Source organism: Microchirus variegatus (genome assembly GCF_963457635.1).
Source record: "Microchirus variegatus genome assembly, chromosome: 14".
Lineage (NCBI taxonomy): Eukaryota > Metazoa > Chordata > Actinopteri > Pleuronectiformes > Soleidae > Microchirus > Microchirus variegatus.
This window is the reverse complement of record NC_139815.1, coordinates 21,909,269-21,931,204: the sequence shown is the minus strand read 5'-3', so window position 1 is coordinate 21,931,204 and position 21,936 is coordinate 21,909,269. Positions and strand designations below refer to the sequence as shown.

Genomic DNA, 21,936 nt, shown 5'->3' with positions numbered 1-21,936 from the left:
AGAAAAATAATGTTTTAGAAACAAATTATGGACTAAAGCTTTAACACTTCAGTAGATTTGTTTCCAAAAAAGCAGAAAAACCAAAGAGAGAGTGCTGTGCCAGCCATCACATTAAAGAGGACTTTGCGATATACTGTATATGTTCAATAATTTAATACGGCTCTTGAAGGATGAAGTTAACATTTTGAGATTGTTCTTGATAGAAAAAAAAGGCCCCCACCCTGTTCTAAGATTCTCTCTCTGGTGGTTAGAATTAAAGGGCAGTCTGACATTTTGTCAGGAAAAAATATGTTATTTGTTATTTTGTGTCAAAATTGAAAAAGTTCAATATCAGTTTCATCTCATGGATCCAGTGCAGATGAGTCCATGACCTGATTAGACCAGCCAAGTGTCAGAGCAGATGAAGAAAATCCACAACTCAGTTTGTGGTAAGCTCGGCCAAAGATGTCATGCGTTTATCTCTGAGGTACTGAATGCATAGGGATGAAACTGATATCGATCATTTCATCTGATTCTCATTCACGTGGCAACTCTCAAAATGTCAGTGTCCCCTGAAAAGGCCAAGCAAGAGAGCAAGTTGGTTAAAAGCTATTATGGCTACACTAAATGGTTTAAATGAATGACCCTCATTAATATTTAACAGTGTGGTTCTGTGTGCTAAAATAATCATGTGACAAGACGATTTATAAAAAATGTTATATCTCAACAATCTCAGTGTACGAATGTTTCCACAATGATACGTTTGGTGGCTGAAAGCCATCATCGTGTAAACATCACACTCTTCAGATGCCTCCTTCATGGAGTTTACAACGTTAAAGGGGAAATAAGTAGTTTAAAGTGCCATCTAGAGGAGAGGCTGACATTTACAACAAAGACCTGCTGCTCTGCTCACCCCCTCCCTTCCCTGAGCGCTACGGTATCCGCAGCTGGTCAAATGTCGTCCTCGTCGTCTTTCTCCGTGTCAGCAGATGAAGTTCGTGAGGCGAGGGAGAGGGCGAGCTACCGCGGCCGTAGCAGACGAAGCGGAGAGAGAGGAGGCGGGACTTCCGCTACAAGTAAAGAGACGCTTGTTTTGTTCTCTCGCGTTTGTCCTTACAGGCTCCGGTAGAAACATGGCGTCTCGCTGCTAACGGTGGCTATGACCACCGTGGTCCGCGGTCATGTTATTTAACATGACTTTTTGAAACACTACGAAAATGAAACAAAAACTATTATACAGCGTCTAGACAATGCAGGAGCACATAATATGTATAAAAAAGTGGATTTTGGGTTATATAAACCCATAAATACTACACATTGTACCTTTAAGATATGTAATCCAGCCAAGAGGAAGAATTCGTCTAGTCTGGGAATCAGAACTCTACCATTGGAAGTTCAATTTGATCGACTAGTTTTCTTTGACAGCCTATAACCCAGCCTTTTGCCCTATGTCAGCTGCGATTGGCACATTTGAAAATTGTCTATATTGCTGGGCAAATAACACACAAAGATCACCTACTTGTCTACAGACTTCCTTCACAAATCTACACAGGACTGAGGCAGAGAAGGCTCCACTGTCATGTTTGTTTCTGCAAAGCTGTCAAACAAAAACTGGTTCCACCTTTCAGACAGTTCCTCCGATCATCATGCAGAAGCCCAGGGTCCACGCTCCGACCCACTTCTCCATTGACTTCCAGAGAAGCAGAGCTTCTGTGGAAGTGACATTTTTGATGCATTTGTCCAATCACCATCAGCTGAAGCTGAGGTTCAAGTGGTTTTAACGTTGAGGCTGCTACGGGAATATGACAAACAGCTGACATGTTGAGCGTTAAAATGTAAATACAACACAGTACATATATCTGACGACATTATAGAGGAAGCTGAGCTTCCACTGCTGTATGCACTTTCTCTGCCAGACAGAATTTGGTAACAGTTTCTCCAGTGTGTTACCTGTCAGTGCGCCGCAGCAGAACTCCATCTTTGCTCCAGGTGATTGAGGGAGGCGGGAATCCCACTGCAGGACAGCGTATGGTCAGTGATCGGGTGGCATTGGTGAGGAGCACGCTGTGTCCAACGCTCACGTTGATGTTCTTCTGGAAAGCTGGTGTGAGCTTCTGCTGCTGTCGGATGATCCTTGGACTGTTCTCAGCTGTGCCCAGCGAAGAGTGCTCTGACCAGTTGGGTAGACTGTCTGTGATGGAAAAGTACATCCAAACACAAAGTAAGGAACACAGTCAAAGAAGTGATATAAGATTACTGGTCAGCCAATATTTTTTTAAATATTTTTATATAAAATGTTTACCTGTAAACTGATTCTGGTAAATACAACATATAAACTTTGGACTTTCTTTATCGTATTGCAGGAGAGACAGAGCATAAAAAAACAAACTCTAAAAATGTATTCATAATCTACTCTCTATTCTTTTTGAGGGTCCCAGGGGGAGCTGGAGGGGAAAACCCAGCTGATAATAGTTGAAATGAATTATTAATACCTGTAACTAAATGAAAAAGAAATGGTCTTGGGAGAGAACATCCGTATGTTACCACACCTTTAAAGGTAAACACACACTGTACCTCATAGGAACCTGGATTTACCCTTAGCTTGTACTCGTCCCTCTGTTGTCCGGGTCCAGAGCTGAGCAGCAGACATGAGCGTGAGCAGTGATGCGATGAGCTCCGAGGCCTCCTCCTGCTCGATCTGCCCCCTGTCAGCCTGCAGAGTGATGTTGATCAGCTTCTCCTTCAACCGTGGCTGCAGCGAGGCCTCCTGGGCACCAGGGGGCAAAAGAGACACACGAACTCCGATCAAATGGCTACTGTGTGTGTGGCAACTGGGCATTAGATCCTCCCAGCTGGGACTTGGTCTGATTGTAGACTGTCTGATTGTAGACTGTCTGCCAGTTGACCGTCTGCCGCCGCCTATCAGCTGGAGTGTGAAGATATCTGAGGCGGGCCCGGCGACACACTTGTACACCCCGACGTCCTCTGCCGTCACAAAGTGGATCTTCAGAGAGCCAGATTTGGCGACGCCCATGTGTTTGGAGCTGGGTATCGGACGTCCGTCTTTGAACCACCGAATGAAGGACTTGGGGAACCTTCTGACGGGGCATTTGATGACCAGGGAGGTATTAGGTAGAAGATAGGCATGGCCGCCAATGGTCAAGTGGAAGCGTTTCTCCTTGTGGGTCTGGATGTAGATCTTGTGCACAGGACTTAGTGCAGGACATCGTTTAACCCCATCGTCCCAGTTCTTTGCTGGGTGGACAGAGAGAGAAAGAGAGAGTTAAGTGTCGTTTAACACAATGAAATAAGCTACGCCAATAACTGTCATGTTGTCATCAATAAAGACTCTGACCTCATATTCTCTTTTTTTGTTGTTGTTTTGAGGCTGTGGCAGTTACTGGGTGTTTTCACATACTGTTCTCTTCAGACCTGGTATGAACATCTGTCCTAAGTGATCTGATCACATGTGGATAGCTTTAAGTACTACTGTTCACACCTGTCATTAAAACACACCCTGGATGCATTTCCCGTGACCACATGAGATAGAATCTGGCTTCTTCCGTCCTGTATTTTAAACACACACACTTACATTATGTCATGATGTTTTTAACGAGTCCGAGTATACAGATGTGCCTGATGTCAACGTTCTTGTGTGCGTATGTGCAATTGTTATTCAAAGCACGCCGGCTGTTATAACATGAAACGATTTTGACCATTAGAAAAAGAGCTTGCATGTTGATGTTGTGACAGTGGCTACAAACATCAAACACTTGGAATACAGCTGGTCAGAGGATGAGGAGGTGGTCTCTACGCCATCATACTGCGTTCACCTCCAAATGTGATGTTTGGGATCAGATGTGAGGACACAGATTAGGATAGATGTGATTGGATCATTCAAGATTGATGTAAATACCAAGTCTGAAGGGGTTTTTAATGAACACAACTCAGTCCTTTCATGGGGGGGGGGGGCAAAATGCACTTAGTTTAATTTTCATTGTCCATTCAATTGAAAGGAGTCAAGTTCTCTTTCTCTACATATTCTGTATATCTAGTTCGCCTACAACACAGATCTTAAATTTGGATTATGGCTGATTTTCACTTGGAAAAATGTTGTTATTTTGATCTTATACTGCTGCTTCTGCTATTCCTTTATTACTTTGACAATTATTTTCAATATCAAGTTTGTTGCCTTTGCAGCAAAAATGTATGGGTTTGCAACCCGGTCAGAACAAGGACCTTTCTGCATATTCTCCGGTATGTGTGTTGGTTTTCTCCATATTCTAAGGGTTTCGTCCCACAGTACAAAAACATGCAGAGGTTAAGTGGACACTCTTAATTGACCCTATAGGTGTGAGTGTGAGAGTAATTGAGTGGTAACCTGTCCAGGGTGTACCCCACCTTTCACCCCCTATGTCAGTTGGGATTGGCACCAGCAGCCCCGCAACCCTCATGTGGAGGATGAATGAATGAATGAATGAATGAATGAGTATCAAGTCTTTGGCAAACTGAAGGCCGATACAGCAGGCCAGAATGTTGGCAACTGAAAGCAGCTTCAATAGAGATACAATAGTATTGCATATTGGATCTTTAAATGTCTTTGTTTTGCTTGGGGAAACAACTGAAAGAAAAGAAACAGAGGATTTGAGCAGCACTTCAATGCATTACTAAACTACATTACGCACTGGTGCCATGGAATTCTGAATGAACCACAACTGATATTTCTGTACACAACAATAATTGCTGCGCTCTTTATTTCTTTCTTAAAACAGTGATTCTCGTGATATGTGGGACTACGGTTTTATTACTGCATTCATTAGTTGGCTGGATACAGAGCAGCTCACATGTGTCTATTGTCACAACACAGCATTGATTTTGGCTTTTGCAACTTCCATCTGTGTAACATTTACACCTGGTCTTCACAAGGAATGATCCCACAGCTACATTTCGAGATGAGAACATGTCACGTAAAATGAAAATTAGAGTGCGTGACATTGTGCAGGGAATACGTTCTTGTAACAGGACTAAACTCTGTCAGAGGTTTCAACCACAGCCTCTGCTCACAAACACATTTATGTGAGCCTTAGTTAGGTGGTATATATTTTATGTCAACAAGGGGGCCTTCAGTATAGATTATAATTTAGAATCGACTATATTTAACACTGAGTAGAAAAGCAAAGTCAAGTCCACAGAGGCTCGAGATGGATTCGGGCCAAGTAGAGTGACACCTTTATTTGTGCACTAAGCACTAAAGGCCTATCACAGAATAATTCCTGACAAATGAGAGCAGCTAAGGTCAGTGTGAGTAATGATGATTGTAAAACATACTGACTGATGGCCATACTTAGACTATGAGAACATGCAAACAAGATCTCCCAACCTCCCTCCCTTGGATCTACTGGGCTAAAGGTGAAAAGACAAATATATTTGACATCATTAAATTCAATAAAAAAAATTGTTAGATAAGTGCTGGGAGAAGTTTCTTCCTCTGGACAGGGTTAGAAAAATGGCAGCGCAGTTCAAGGCCGTGGTGATTATAAGTGGATAAATAGACGTGATGACCACTGGCTTCACTATCCATCAGAGCATTGGCAAAGTGGACATTTCACCATTTTTACCTGAAAAACCGTATTGATTCTAAAAAGGTTAAGCGAGGTGAGGCTGCAGTGAAGTGCTAGAGTGAGCAGCGTTTACAACAGCAAAGCCAATTGGGTTTGGCAGGTGTGAGGAGTGCACAGTGGTAGAGAACGACATGGGGTTTCGGTGCGTCGTATCTCATCAAATATGACTGAAGTGTAAAGCATCCGTCAAAACTCTCCTTTTCTCTCCTGGAATTAAAGTGATAGTTCAGGTTTTTTTCTCAAGTGTGAGCTGCTGACATAAAGTGGATTTCTGACATACTGTTTTCATGTGCGTTTTCGGGAGAAAAAAAATCAAAATGGAAACAGAGAATTCAATCAAATATTTCGACCTTGCATAAAGGTTTTTTACGTTTGAGGGAGGTGGAAAAGTTGGTGTGAATACAAATAAGTTCAACTGGCAAGCTCTTAAAGGATGGCATTTAGAAATCACGTCACACCAGCTACTGCATCTTTATTGTCATCATACAACCAACATTGCACAACAAAATTTTGAGGTCAGATGGAGGGTTGATCAGAGCTGCTGCGACTGAGCACGCCACCATGTGGACCAACCTGACCAAACATTCTAACATGTTTTGATGGTGGGAGGATACTGGAGAGGCCTGGAGAAAACCCAACAGATACGGGAAGAACATACAAAACTCAGAGACACTTCACACAGAAAGGTCCCAGACCGGGAATCTATCCTTCTTGAGTCTGTGATGCAACAGTGCTAACCACTACTAACCGCTATGCCACCGTGCTGCGTTTTACTGCACTGTTAAAACTGCAGATTAAGGCCGACGGGAGAAGTCCGTACTGATGAGAAAACCACAAAATTATTGCAAATAAACGCGACCATATATCAACAGCTAGTGGGTTTCAGTTTGTCCTGGAGCTCTTCCAAAGTGTTGGAACTGGGTGATTCACATACGGTTACACATACAGTAATAGTTGTGGAAAATGTGGAAAACGTGGCTTTATCCACACTAATGGGTTCTTATGTAAAGTCTAGAAAATGTTTAGTTCTCTATCAGAAATGATATCTGTCCAAACACATCTAAAGAAATGCACATTATACGATCATGTGCAGGAGTAAACAGAAGGCAGTTGGTTGCTTAGCTGCAGAAAATAATACATAAAAGGAACAGCGATGGAGGAAAGTTAAAGCTTGCTAAGACCGCGATGTACGAACTGGACCTATTAGTGAAAGTCGTGGTCGGCAATGCTTGTAAGTTGTTATCCATGTTCTATCGATTAAACAGGGTGTTCCAGACTTCCCTCTTCCAAGCAACACTTTCCAGCTCCTCCTGAGGTGTTACCAGGCCTAATGGGATATGTAATCCCATCATAAGATTCTGGATTTGCCTCAACCTCCCTTCACAGTTGGGTGTGCCGGGAAAAGCTCTGGTAGGAGACCAGTGCCCAGGAGACATCCTGATCAGAGGCCCAAACAACTTCAACCTTGAAGCAGCAGCAGCAGCATCGGCTCCTTGGAAACGCCTAAACTCTTTAACCTACAGTATCTCTATAAAGCTGAGCCCAGACATCCCCGGGGAGAAAACCTATTCTGGCCACTTGTATCCACACTTCTGGTCACTACCCAAAGCTCCCGACCGTAGATGAGAGCAGGTCACGAGTAAATCAAAAGTGTTGCCTTGGGGCTAAATTTCCTCTTCCACCACAATCTGTGTTGCGTTCGCCACAGCGGAGTCGTGATTGATTAGATCCAATCAGGAGACGAAAAAGTTTCTCCGTTTTCAAAACGTTGCAGTTTAATCTGGATGTAGCCCGGTTAATTTTCTCACCGCTAAAAAAACTGGCCAATCACAGTGTAAAGTGACTCCCCATACATCTATTAAAATGTTGAAGCTGTGTCTAACTTAAGCATTTTAGCAGCGCTGAAACTCTTCCCATGACCCAGCCTTCACCTTAATTCTAATTAACTGGCTGTATTTGTGTGTGTGTGTGTGAGAGAGAGAGAGAGAGAGAGAGAGAGAGAACGGGGAGCAGCAGCTGGAGAGAACATTCCATGATACGCACTTGGACTGTGACTCTCAGGAGTCACCGTGACATTTGTAAGGCACTCAGTCATGTGTTTAACAGTCCCAGTTCCAGCTGTGGCGAGTTAGAGGGACTCATGCGGCATTACACAATCAGATTAAGTGGTGGCTCTCTCTCCGACGGTTGGAACAATGTTGTGCGCATTAACTTGCACATGCACACAGTGACTGTGAATGTGCGCACAGTGGAAGAGAACTCCCTCTCCCATAGCTTGGCCTTAAGTCTTTATGTGAACTCGTCAACGCGGAATGAACAGCTGCTTAACCTGACGCAAGATTTTCAGGACTCCTTCCCACATGACGGGACTGCACACATTATTTTTTTGCGCTGCCTGCATGTGCACGAGAGAGGAAAAGTAAGTCAGACAAGTGGAGATTGTGGAGTGAAAAGTGGAGATAAGTGTCAGTGGGATTCAAAAACGAAAAAAATGATCAACTTTGTAAGAACAGGTTGATTATGTGAGGTACTGATGGATGGCTGGATGGCGTATACATGGCTTACAATTCCAGGTGTACATACATTGTTGTTTAAAACACAAGACTCTGGTGTGTTAGCACATTAATAGCACACTAATTGCGTGGCGGTAAAAGAGAACCAATCAGATCACAAGGCGGTTCAGATAGAGAGTACAGTATTTTCTACAGTAAAAATTCTACAGTATTTGATGTTCTACACTAAGACATACTGATCTCTTCTGGTCTGGAGTAACTGTCTAATGGTGCACAGTTCCAGCATGACTCGGCACAGCTTGACTCGTGACTTTTTTATTACCTTCTCTGGCGAACCTGAGCTAATACTAAATGTGATGTTGACAGACTGCAGGCTACAGTGTCGGCACTGGAAGAGTCACAGGGGTGATGCCCCGACACAGGAATCAAACCGAACAATGCCGAAACTGTAGATCAGCTGAAAAAGACTTATAAATCCTGAAAACGTGTGTTAATCTCCAACATAATAGCAAGGAAATGTCTAAAATCTCAACATTTAACAGAGGAGTCTGGTGTATTTAGCAACAGTACTGTTGAAATGCTCCAGTCATGCAGGAAGTACTGAACGATTCTGTGAACAAATCTCAAATGATTCAGTACAGACGAAAACAACTGCTTTACTAGTCACTAGTTTGTGTGTGTGTCGCGTACTAGAGTCGAGCCAGGCTTGAACTGTATAGTGGAAAAGCCATTTAGCCACATGCTGCAAAGCAACCCAGAAAAGGAACATGTCTAAACAACAGTACAGACAAATAAAATGCATGTCAACATCTGCAGAGAGTTTCAGAGATGGCGGGACTGCCTCTGGTCTGTGATCCTAAATTGTGAGTATTTGAATAACCTGCAAATGAAACTATGAAATCAATTTTTCCAGAGATCCTGCCAACTGCAGCTTTAAGGGCACATGATTAAAGGAGGCTTTAGCACAACATTGCAAAACAAAGGCATTGGAATGGCGGCTAATTGACGAGATATGACAAGCCCACTGTTTTTGGTTGAAGCAGGAAAAACCTTCTTTGAATCAAATGCTCAAAAAACATACATGCGAGTGTCTTACTGGGACAGGTCATCATGCGGCAGGTTCGTATGAGTGGTGGGGAAGATAAACCTGAACACTCTTCCCTGTCCAGCGTCACTAGGTGGCCCACATCGCTCATCTGGCGACACAGTTGCTCCCTACGCTGCACTCCCAAACCACAGGTCACTGAGCACTACAGGGTCAAAGGGAATAGAACACAGAAATCAAATGTTTTGTAGTGACTGGGCTTTATGGATATTTGCATTTCTGTTTTAGACTTTGATGGACTCAGTTATGAATCTCATTATATCATTACTGTGTTTATAATAGTAGAACAACAGAACACAACAGACTGAAAATGCTTCTTTAGAATTCGATGGGCTTCGCCATCGCTGCATGCGTTTCTTGGTTGTTTAAACCTTGTCTACATGCCTTTAAGCTATGCCAAGAACAGAGATTATATGGATTACAGAACAGTGAATGATGCAGAAATATTTCACTATTAAAACTCTGGCTTTCATTCCAACTTGCTTCCTCCATCAACTCCGTACACTCACCTTCCCCCATTCTCCTCCTGCGATGTAAGGCAGACAGTCCGCGTTGCTGCAGCCCCTGTTGGCGGCAGGTTTGGGCCCCGAGCAGCTACTGTCCCCCAGCGTCCTGTACGCCCCTGTGGACAGAAGCTGCTTACAGTAGACCTTCCGCACCTGGACACCACGACCACAGGTCTGAGAGCACTGGAGCACAGAGGAGCAATAAGAGGATAGAGATGGAGGTAGGAAATGAGTAGACACACATTCACACACAAACACACACACACACACACACTGGTCCATACCAGCTGCCAGGGTTCGGTCTCCCAGGTTGCAGGACAGTCGACCTGGTTGCAGGGCTGCAGGATGGGAGGTTTGAATTCCTTGCACCCTTCCTCTGAAACACTCTGAATGTCCTGCTGCTCAATGGACACGAAACGCATGCAAAACACACTCCTGGTCTGTATTCCAACGCCGCAGGATGCAGAGCAGCTGGTCCACACGGTCACCTCCCAACTGTAAACGAGAGATAATACAAAAAGTCACAAAGACACAAAGCACTGGTGAATATTAGGCTGCCAGCTCTGTCAACACAATGAAACATGAACATGGCAAATCGCCTTCAGCACCACCCTTTATGGGACATTAACAATATGCTATATGACATTTCACTTGATTATCATCGCAATACAATAATAGTTGTGCAAACTGAGACAGAAATAATGTATTTTCCTGAAGCCATATCCCTTATCAACCCTGTTCCATCTCGTCCTCCTTGTCCTCCCACTCGCACTGTGCAGGAGGAATTAAAGTTGAGATACGGCTGGAGAAAATGGTGCAACTTGAAAATCAAACATTCAATCAAACATGCTCAGCCCTGGCAACATTTAGGGGATATTTATCTCCCACTTTGCACAGCCATCCCTTGGTTGATAGGATGGGATATTCTGAAGTCCTTCATGTAATTGAAAAGATACTTCACATGAGGGAGAAAAAACAGGTATATAATACACTTTAAATTATAAAAATCCACATGGTGAAATGGTGAAATGTAGTAAATGGTATAAGCATCACTTAGGAAGGGTTTAAGGGTTTAGTCTGTGAAACTGTGTTCAGCTCAAAACCAAATCAGAGCGAGATGGATCATCACTGAATTGACACGACAGTCTGGTGCAGACTTAAATTGTCATCATACCATGTTCACAGCAGCTGAAGCCCCGGTTTTTACAACATTTTCCAGGAATTAGTCCTGGAAAACCTGCAAATGCAGAGATTCATCTCTTCACACATTTGACACGTTAGAAGTAAACCCCCCCCCCCCCCCCCCAGGTCCCCTTTGCCTTAGGCCCCCAAATCCGTTGAGACAAAAATCATTCTTGGCATTTTGACACCAACAAATGATTTGAGTTGACTGCTTAACTAGAATCAAATAAATTAATTAAGTGGTGCAATACCCGATAGAATGGGCCACTGAAGACCTGAAGCATTTATGGGAAAATAAAACATAACCCTAAATGAACTACTGCCTCAAAATGTCCCAACAAAAAAAAACCCAACAAAAACTTATTTTAACCATAATAGGGCCAGAAAATGTCCTGTAACTAAGTGCTTTTGGCCATTTTTCCAGAATAACTTTCAATATCTGGCAGTTATTTACAATTTACTGCATGCTAAAATACTATATTAACAATTTTAAATGAAGAAAAACATTTTATTGAGAAAAAACACTAGTTGTACATGAACAACATATTCGGTGTGTTAAATTAGAAATTTGAGCAGTATAAAATATATTTAAAATAACATTTGTTTGAGTCTTTTTCGTAATGTCCAAAAACAGTCAGTGCGACAGTGTGACAGATTTAACAGAGTGGCACTGTTAAACAATAATAATCAACCTGATTTTACCTTACTGTTGTGTATTTTGATCAGATTCCACTTGTAGTCTATCAAATTTTCACAATGAATGAATTCATTAAATGTGATTCTTGTTGTTAAAGTTGAGAAATGATAAGAAATCGAAAATCTGTCCGATATTGTTAGACAAGCATATAGAGTATTTCTGTACTTTTAAGCAAACGTATCATTTGCATGTGATAGAGGACTCTGTCGTGGTTTATGAGGACACTGGATCTCAGACAACAAAGGAACCTCATACCCTGGTCTGTTTATGGCCTTCATAAATTTCACAGCAGACAAAGCACGAGGCAAAAGATGAATTCCCACTGAGGAGAGCGATACAGAGCAGTCATTTGTAGAGGCTGCAGGGTGAGTGGGAGAGTTATAGACAAGCACACTATAACACAGGGATAGGGGAAGTTAAGAAGCCACACTGTGTTCGTCTTGTTGGCCTCTCAAAGTCTCTGGTAGCAGAATATGCACCCTGTGTGTTGTGCAAGTCAGTTGTGTGTGTGTGTGTGTGTGTGTGTGTGTGTGTGTGTGTGTGTGTGTGTGTGTGTGTGTGTGTGTGTGTGTGTGTGTGTGTGTGTGTGTGTGTGTGGGTGTGTGTGTGTGTGTGTGTGTGGGTCCATGAAGCCCCGAATTCTGCAGCTGCTTCCTGTAAATGTCCATTAGGGGAGTGGATGATAAATCACTGTGACGCGAGTCAGATATGAGTCCATTTTGATGGGCAACTGATCATCTGCTGTGTAGAAATACTGTCACACATTAGCATGCACAATGAGATTGGGTACTGTTCACATCTGAATCGATTCTGGCACTGGTTTCTTGAATTTGGTCCTTTTTTTTCTCAGTACTTTCCCTGGAAAAACTAAAATAAGTTGTAGAAGTTTTTTTTTTAAATGTGCAATTTTACTTTTACTCAAGTATGTTTTTTTTTTTTTTTGGCAATACTGTACTTTTACACTACGCACACTAACTCACATGCGTTACTGAGTGAAATAAGAAAATAAATCATGCACTGGAAAATTTGTCAGTGAATGATGAGGACAGGTGAATAAGGACAGAGGACACATGACTGATGAGGACAGGTATATAAGGACAGAGGACAGGTGAATGATGAGGACGGTGAATAAGGACAGAGGACCGGTGAATGATGAAGACAGGTGAATAAGGACAGAGGACAGGTAAATGATGAGGACAGGTGAATGATGACAGAGGCCAGGTGAATGATGAGGACAGGTGAATAAAGACAGAGGGCAGTTGAATAAGGACAGAGGACAGGTGAATGATGAGGACAGGTGAATAAGGACAGAGGACAGGTGAATGATGAGGACAGGTGAATGAGGACAGAGGACAGGTAAATGATAAGGACAGGTGAATGAGGACAGGTGAATGAGGGCTGGGGACAGGTGAATGATGAGGACAGGCGAATAAGGACAGAGGACAGGTGAATGATGAGGACAGGTGGATAAGGATAGAGGACAGGTGAATGATGAGGACAGGTGAATGATGAGGACAGGTGAATAAAGACAGAGGACAGGTGAATGATGCGGACAGGTGAATAAGGACAGGTGAATGAGGGCTGGGGACAGGTGAATGATGAGGATAGGTGAATAGGTGCTAATTCAGGTCCCTGAGTGAGCAAGAAAGTTAAAGCCTTTGTGACCTTTGACCCATTTTGACTGATATATTATGTTTATATTTTATTTTGCCAGCACTTGAATCTTTAAAGGTTCACCTTTAATCAAAAACAATAAAGTGAGATTTGTGTCTCCTTGTCCTTTTTGCACGACAAAAGAAAGAACCCCAACCTTGTTAAAAAAGAAACTAAGTAACTTTTACTCCGATGACATTTTAAACAAGCTACTTTTTTTTTTTTTACTTTATCTTGAGTACATTTTTAGACCAGTGCTTTTACCTGTACATAAGTTAAATAGTATCAAAATAGTGGTACTTTTACTTTTCAATACTCCTTCCATCATCTATGCAGACGTTTAAACTGCACATGCCTGCAGTCAGTGAAAACCAGCAGTGCTGGGCTTCAGGGAAACTCATATTACTTATAGTAAGTGCCAATCCCTGTCAGATACAACAGCTGAGACTGTATTATTATGAGAATACGATATGTGTGTGTTTGTTCTTTCTCAGATCTGCGCTTTGCTGTATCTGAAGGTGGATCATTATTCTCTGTGGTGCATTAAACTAGAGGAGCTGTGCCACTCTCGCTCTCTCACTCGGGAGATCCCATCACTGCCTTCACTTAGCCCTTAAGATGCGGAGATTTGGTAACTATTGATTTAACACTAACGGTTACCCTGTAGTATCAGCAAAAGTCAGTCGGTTTCATTAACACAGAGAGTTTGTGACCCAACCCAAATGCACAAGCTTACATTATTAGGTAAGATAATAACAACCTTCGTGCGAAAGCTAAGTTACAGATTTTAAATTTACAGGCAGGGATGAGTTACACAAAGGCAGGATAGTTTGACTAACAAATACTCTCTATTCAGGAAATTATCTCATTTCTGTGGGTCCAAATTAGGTCAACAAATTTCTAATATCAACTTTCAAATATCAGTGACATAAATTGGCGTGAGGGATTGAAGTTCGTGCGCGTTTATTTTCATTTGTAGTCACATTTCACAAGTCAGCGCTGACCCCGGTGTCTGTACTCCCAAATAGCCACATGTCAAAAAAGACTTGAATTATTCCTTTAATATTCTGTTCAGTGCTGGTCATTATCATCTCCATCATCTTGCCTCCAGTGCAGCCAGAAAAGCATGTGGCCAAAATAAAGTGTAAGTTCACTGCCATTACAAACTGCCTGCTGGCTTTAGCCTCGCTCAGTTGATTTCATTAATGGAACAGAGGTGTATAAATCCACCTTAACTCAAGTGCACAAACGCGCAAGGACTTTTTGTTCCATTTCGAAGCTGGAAAGTATAAAAAAAAACAAAAAAACACTCATCTTGTCATCTGGCCGAGTAATCACTGTATCACTGGCGTGGTTTCCGCAATTACATCAGACCTACTGAACACCTTACGTACTCCCCTTTCTCCGAAAAAATGTGGCTGAGAAACTAATGATTGTTTCATACACCGGTGGCATGCTGTCAGGGCAAGCAAGGCAGGCACTGCACGACCAATTATAGCTAAAAACAGACATCAGCTTGAGCAAAGTGGGGTCTGGGGTCCCCCTGGGGGTCTGCAATCCAAAGCTCTGGGGCAATAACAAGTCATAAATTATACTATTATGCTTCAGTAGGCAGGAGGCAATATTCAGACTTCTGGATGCTTTCAAGACTGGAGTCAGAGCTGAGATGGGGGGAAAATGTTGTGGCCATTTGTGCAGATGGTGGCATGCAACATGCACACTCGTGGTAAGCACTCTTGCCTTTGTAGGCCTTTGTAGCAAGAAGGTTCGAGGTTTGAGACCCGGTCGGAACAAGGGCCTTTCTACATGGAATTTATGTCTCCACTGTGTGTGCGTAGGTTTTGCCCTGGTTCTCCGGTTTCCTCCCAGAGTCCAAAAACATGCAGATTTGGGGATTAGGTAAATTGGGCAATCTAAATTGAATGTAGGAGTGTGAGCGAATAGTTCTATGTGTCCCTGTGATGGACTGGTGATCTGTCCAGGGTGTACAGCCTCTCGCCCTATATCAGCTGAGATAGGCACAGCCCCCGTGATCCTCATGTGGAGGATAAAGTGTTAAAGGTCACATAGAGTGGTCCTGTTGCACATATATGTTAGTTATGGAGGTCTACTTACATATATTAACTTGTTTTTATGGTCAAAAACCTCCTTGTTGCTGTAAACTAGCCGATAGAAATCCTCTTTTCTGACAGTGTTTTTCAGCCGCGATGTTTCAGAGTGAACTTTCACCCCCAGGAGACAGAGTCTTGTGATTGACCAGTACTATCCAGCACATCCGTTCTCAGAAGCGCAGCGCCCGCCTCTGGAACGGTGGATGCACTGCTCCTCATTATCAAAACATTGTTTTAACAGTGTTTAAAAATAGCTTTGTCACGACTCCCCGCCACAGTCCCTTTATGACTTTAAACCGGAGTCAGACCCAGAGTCAGAAGACACTGTCGCTCGTGAAACACCTCCACAACGGACGTTATTCTTCTTCTGCGGTTCAATGTACGTAACCGGATGTGCCCGGACTACCGCCCGGAGCAGGACGATCGGTTGTTCAGGAGAACCGCTGCTTACGTAACTATTACGGGATTTTCAGTGATCTCGTTGAGCCCGAGATTACAATAAAACACAACGTTCTCGGCAATGGCTGAACTGTTTGTTTCGAACCGTCAGGCTTCATAAACAAGGTAATGACACAGATACACACCAAAAAAAACAGCGATAATAGGAACTTCCGGTCTAGTTCCGCTTTAACAAATTGATGGATGTAAATTGACTATGACTAACTTGTGTGTGTGCAAAAGTTACTAACTCTAATTCTCTTGCAGTAAAGTGTTGAGTTCCACCCTAAAATGATAGTTGACCCTCAGATTCTCGCTCGTTTGTTCAGCTTCAGGTTACCGTGCGGTCTCTCACCTTGGGGGGCACGGCTCAGGGTTACAGATGCGGATCATTACCGACGGCCTGCTGGACGAATCACAAAGAGAGTCGTCCACCTCATCACCTTGCTTCCTGTTAACACACTTGACAACTGCTGTCTGTTTCCCTGAACACAGGACATAGACGAGATCCAGTTGGACATGACGCTTATGGCCAAACGAGGCGGGCGCATTTCAACGCCCCAACTTTCATTCGAGAAAACCTTACCACCAGCACATGTAACCGAACAAGCGGTGAAGCCCCTGTAGTCCCAACTGTACGGTTCCTCCGTTTGGGTGTAAGAAATGCCCAGACCTTGGCTACATGGCCCCTGGTGGCAGAGCCTCTCCAGCTGGGGTCTGTCCTTGCCACACTCCTCCTCTGGAAGATCCACCTCTGTCTTGGTGAAGGAGAGCATGACGCGGCACTTCACCTCCCGAGTCTGCTTGCCTGCACCACAGGTGGCGCTACAGGGTGACCAGGACCCGGGTACGAATCTGAACACAGTGGTAGAGGACATGCAGCTGTGTTTAAAGGTACAATATGTAGTATTTATGGGTTTATATAACCCAAAATCCACTTTTTTATACATATTATGTGCTCCTGCATTGTCTAGTCGATGTATAATAGTTTTTGTTTTATTTTCGTAGTGTTTCAAAAAGTCATGTAAAATAACACGGTCGCGGGCCGTGGTTGCATAGCCACTGTTAGCAGCGAGACGCCATGTTTCTACCGGAGCCTGTAAGGACAAACGCGAGAGAACAAATCAAGCGTCTCTTTACTTGTAGCGGAAGTCCCGCCTCCTCTCTCTCCGCTTCGTCTGCTACGGCCGCGGTAGCTCGCCCTCTCCCTCGCCTCACGAACCTCATCTGCTGACACGGAGAAAGACGACGTGGACGACGTTTGACCGGCTGAGGATACCGTAGCGCTCAGGGAAGGGAGGGGGTGAGCAGAGCAGCAGGTCTTTGTTGTAAATGTCAGCCTCTCCTCTAGATGGCACTATAAACTACTTACTTCCCCTTTAAGTAACTAAACATTCCAGAAACTAAAAAGTGGCCCTCTCTTTCTTCATTTTATGGAGTTTGTTTATTGGAGACACATTAAAAGACGGGGTAACTCATGAGACCTCATTTACTAATATGTTCTTAATGTTCTTACTCTCTCCTCGCCAGATTCATGACACCAGCACAATTTGCTCCAATTTGCAGCTTATTTCCATACTGCAGATATTTGTGAAATGCTTTGCTTGTCCATTTTCTACAATCAGCATACTGCCACGTCTGTATTTATTCATTTAACCTTTATTTAACCAGGTGGAACCCATCGAGATAGGAATCTCTTTTCTGAGGGTGACCTGGCCAAGAGGTCAGCAGCACATAGTAAATATTACAGGTTTAGGAGACAATAATGAAAAAACAATAATGTAACTATAGGGTTGCAAAGGGGTGGGAAATTCCACAATTCCAAAATTTCCAGAAACGTTCCATGGAAACTTTAGTTTTATGGAATTTATGGGAATGAGAATTGATAAGAATTAACTGGAAATTTGGCATATTTTAAAGCAGTATGTTGCAAAAGTATTCACACTTATTTGCAAGTAGAACTATATGAATGCTTAATTCTTTCCCTGAACAACAAACACATGAATGTTGACTAGAATATTTCTTACAGCTCCCACTTCAAAATGTCAAATGATACTGAATTGTACAAAAGTGTCTCTAAAGTAGTTAGAAATTATAGTACATATAGTATTATATACAGTAGTACTTGCAGGTCATAATCTACCAGTTGTGAGTAGGAAGTTATAATTCCCTCTCACGCTCCACTGCACTATTAGAAACGTTGACATTTTTTTTACAGGACGTGATATATTTCCTCTAATGGTGTCTGAAAGTGTTTGTGGGTGTACTCACGTGGGATCCTCCGTAGCACTGTAGTGTTCCTCCAGTTCATGGGCTTGTTTTAACCAAGGGACCTTGGCCTCCACCGGCACAGACTCTGACAGAGAGACAGAAAAATTAATCAGGGATCAGTATTCAGTCGAACTATTTTAAATGCAGGCACTGATCCCATCAGTGAGCAGGGTCTGAATACATCATTCATCTCAGAGCAGGTAATTAAGTGCACCAGAAGTGGTGCATTTTACAGCTTAGGCATAATAAATCTGAAGAGACTGAACTGTCCTGGACAAAAAAAAAATGGCAAAACACAAGTGAATATATACATTCTTAGTATCATGTAGATGTATATGATGAAAATAGTGGTTGACGTAACATGTTTTGGAAGATGAAAGTGCTCCATCCACTCTGAGAAAAGGTCAGGGTAGGTTACATGAAAATAAACAGTTTCCAGATATTTAAAACCGGGCACATACACAAGTGGCATTAAGAAAGTACTTACGGACCATTAGATTAAGAGGAAATACATTTAAGTAAATAATTAGATCCTTCTTTTTCAGATTCACGTTTCCTATTAATGGTGGGGTATGGTGTATTCTTCATGTCTAATGTGAATTATTATTTTGTAATGTGTTCAATTTATTTTAATTAGTTTACGTACAATCACCCAAAACATTTGTCTGTGAAGAGCATGTACAGTATGTGACTGTTTTGTGCTCTAACTTCCTTGTCCATACATTTTATTATGTTTTCTTGCCACGTGTAATAATAAATTGAAATAATAAAGTAAAACTTTAAATGGCTGTTGACTGTACCCACCCCCCCAACTTAAACTAAAGTAAGGTCTGTGTATGTTTGCGAGAGTTTGACTCCCATACTGTGAGTTCTGTTATTATGGAAAAAGCCCTTAACTTGAGTTGAGACGTTAAAAGTGAAGTATGTGAAACTCTGAAGGTCTTTGTGAGAGAATAAACAGCGTTTAAAGGACTCTGCTGTTTCACGAGGAGGGATGCTCGTTCCTGGTGGACGGCAGATCATAAATCAGGCCGCATGATGGAAGCTAATGTAAATGAAACCTGGTGGTTTTATGGCGGGGGTGGCGACTGTGGGCAGTGAGGACAGGACGCGGCTAAGTGTGCTAAGCTATAACGGGCAAAAAGACCTGATTCACGACCGCCGCGGTGTTTACTCGACCATATATCACACACACACACACAGAGGGCGACACTCATGTGACACACAGCACAATCACATAACACACAGTGTTAACAATATTGGTTTTTTTTGTACCTTGTAGCGCAAAGTACTAGCTTTAAACTGTTTTCACAGTATAGTATAGTTATCTCACTCGGTATGTAAAAATGTGTCATGTCTCACTTGTTTCACTCCCTAAGTAATAATCTTTCTATAAAGCAAGTTGCATCTGTGTGTCTCATTAGGCACAACGCAATTTTAAATTTTCGATTAGCATTAGCGTAGCTAGCTGTTGTGACGGGACCGTACCTATGTTCCCTGGGTCCTATGTTACCCCGCTTTGTATGTGACCGGGGAACATAGGACCCTTTCTCTAACCCTAACCCTAACCCTACCCTTTTTCAAAAAAGGGTCCTATGTTCCCCTGTCACATACAAAGTGGGGAACATGGGACCTTTTTTGGAAAAACGGGGAACATAGGACCCGGGGAACATAGGTACGATCCCGTTGTGACTGTCAGCCACGTCAGTGGCTACGCTACGCTAATGCTAATAAAAAATGTAAAAAATTTGTCTTGTGCCTAATGAGGTTGCACAGTGTTTGTATTATGTTAGCCAATTACGTTCCTTATCATGCATTACCACAACTGAAAAGTCTTCATACATACCTTCTACGGGTACTGCACTCGTTAACTTAAAAATAACTGTGCCTTTTTTTCTGTATATCTGTTGCCACTGCTTTATTACTGCATTAGATTAAACAACACTGATGCACAGTGTAAACCAGCGATTATGTGGTCTGTGAAGCCCTGACATAATGTCAATACATTAATATCTCTCAAGTAGTGACGGCAGTTTACATTTACAAAAAGTTAACCGTGGTGAATTTTTTATCACCGTGATAACCGTGAATGGAGATAAACATTAATATTTCAAGTGAGTGACTTGAAATGTATTTCTAGCTCACTAACATACATACAGTCCTTGTGATTTATGATGATAAAAGACAAAATAATAAATAAAAGAAAGAAAGAATAAATAAATAAGTAAATACATAATTGATTAATTAATTAATACACAAATGAATGAATAAATAAATGAATTAGTACATTAATAAATAAAAGAATGAATAATTATCAATGTGTTTTTTAATGGTCAATTTTTATTTATTTATTTATTCATGTATTTATTTATTTATTCATTCTTTCTGTCTTTTATTTATTATTACTTCACATAATAATATTGTGAATTTGAATTATTTTGTTTTATAATTAATTAATTAATATAATTATTTATATTTATATGGTTTACACTGCCTCCTCTCCAGTCATCCATGTCCTACCTCTGGTCTTGTGGCAGGCGATTGGGACCAGACAGTCTTCTTTAACGTGAGGCTTCAGCGATGCTTCACAGCCTCCGATGTGCTGCCCACGATGGTCGATGCACAGAACCACGCGGTAACGCAGACCGCGTCCACACGTCACCGTGCACTGCGATGCGCAAAGACATTAAACCCTTAGTTTTCCGTGATTAATTCGTCATTACGTCTTCCAGTTTACACAGCAGAGGTGAGGTGAGTGAGTTCAGATCTGACCTGAGACCACTCCATGGCGACCCACTGCGGGCAGGAGAAAGTGTTGCATATCTGTCGGGTGATCGGTCGCGGGGAATGGGTGCACTTCCACTCCTCCACCTGGGAGAACTGTCCGTGGCTGTCCTCCTCAACACACAGCACACTGCGGTCCTGCCAGCCGCCGCCACAGGACACTGAGCACTGGGTCCAGGGTCCCTGCTCCCAGCTGTAATTTTTAATTATCATCAAACATTATCATTTAAGGATCCAATATACAACAGTGTGCTTCACAAGATATAAGGTCAAGGTCAAATGTATTTATATTGCACATTAAAACACAACCCCCGTTGCCCCAAAGTACTTACATAAAGTAAAAGGAAGTAATAAAATACAATAAGTCAAACACAAAAATAATAAAAACACATGGAATGGAAACCACACATAAAAATGGAGAAGAAACAATAATGAAAATAAGAAAAGAAATATGGTAATAAATTTGAAAAAAAGATAAAAGCTCAACTGGTATTAAAAGCCAAAGTAAATAAATAGGTTTTTGTAAGAGTCTTAAAACTGTTGAGGGTCTGGGCAGCCTGGATACTGTCAGACAGACTGTTCCAGCTAGAAATGTCCAGGAGCTGCTGCAAGATTTAACCTTCCCTATGAAGCCTCATTTGTAAAAAAAATTTAAAAAAATAAAAACCCACAACTGAATTGATGTGTTTATCAGTATTAAAACACGTCAATGAATAGAATATCTGAACTATTCCTTTAAAGCACAGAGGGCCTTCTGGGAAAAGCTCCCAGATTAAGTAACAAAAATCAGTGATCTCAGAGCTTTCATTTTCTCTTGGGGAGTGAAATATTTCATCCATATTATCTAAATCTAAATTGTTGCCTTTTCATGAAATGGGAGGCTTCCCATCGAGTACCCACACACACACACACACACACACAGACTTGCTCTGTATGTCTTAGTGAGGACATAATGCACCTTAACCATCACAACTAAGGGCTTAACCTTAACCCTTCCCTTAACCATAAAACCAGGTATTAACTCTGAAAAAAACACGTTAAAGTTGTGCAGGGCCCAGACACAATGTCCCCAAAAA

At 42.2% G+C, this 21,936-nt stretch overlaps 1 protein-coding gene across 1 annotated transcript in view; it reads right to left on the bottom strand.

Annotated features, from left to right (window-relative positions):
• Nucleotides 1–21,936, bottom strand: part of adamtsl3 (ADAMTS-like 3) — a 177,100-nt gene that overhangs the window by 20,896 nt on the left and 134,268 nt on the right. The window contains exons 13-22 of the mRNA XM_083901045.1: nucleotides 20,849–21,053; nucleotides 20,597–20,744; nucleotides 18,077–18,161; nucleotides 16,392–16,660; nucleotides 16,161–16,290; nucleotides 10,009–10,219; nucleotides 9,728–9,907; nucleotides 9,210–9,363; nucleotides 2,575–3,234; nucleotides 1,930–2,170 (exon numbers count right to left, since the gene is read on the bottom strand). Coding sequence (XP_083757171.1) covers nucleotides 1,930–2,170; nucleotides 2,575–3,234; nucleotides 9,210–9,363; nucleotides 9,728–9,907; nucleotides 10,009–10,219; nucleotides 16,161–16,290; nucleotides 16,392–16,660; nucleotides 18,077–18,161; nucleotides 20,597–20,744; nucleotides 20,849–21,053 — 2,283 coding nt within the window. The remainder of the gene's footprint in view (nucleotides 1–1,929; nucleotides 2,171–2,574; nucleotides 3,235–9,209; nucleotides 9,364–9,727; nucleotides 9,908–10,008; nucleotides 10,220–16,160; nucleotides 16,291–16,391; nucleotides 16,661–18,076; nucleotides 18,162–20,596; nucleotides 20,745–20,848; nucleotides 21,054–21,936) is intronic.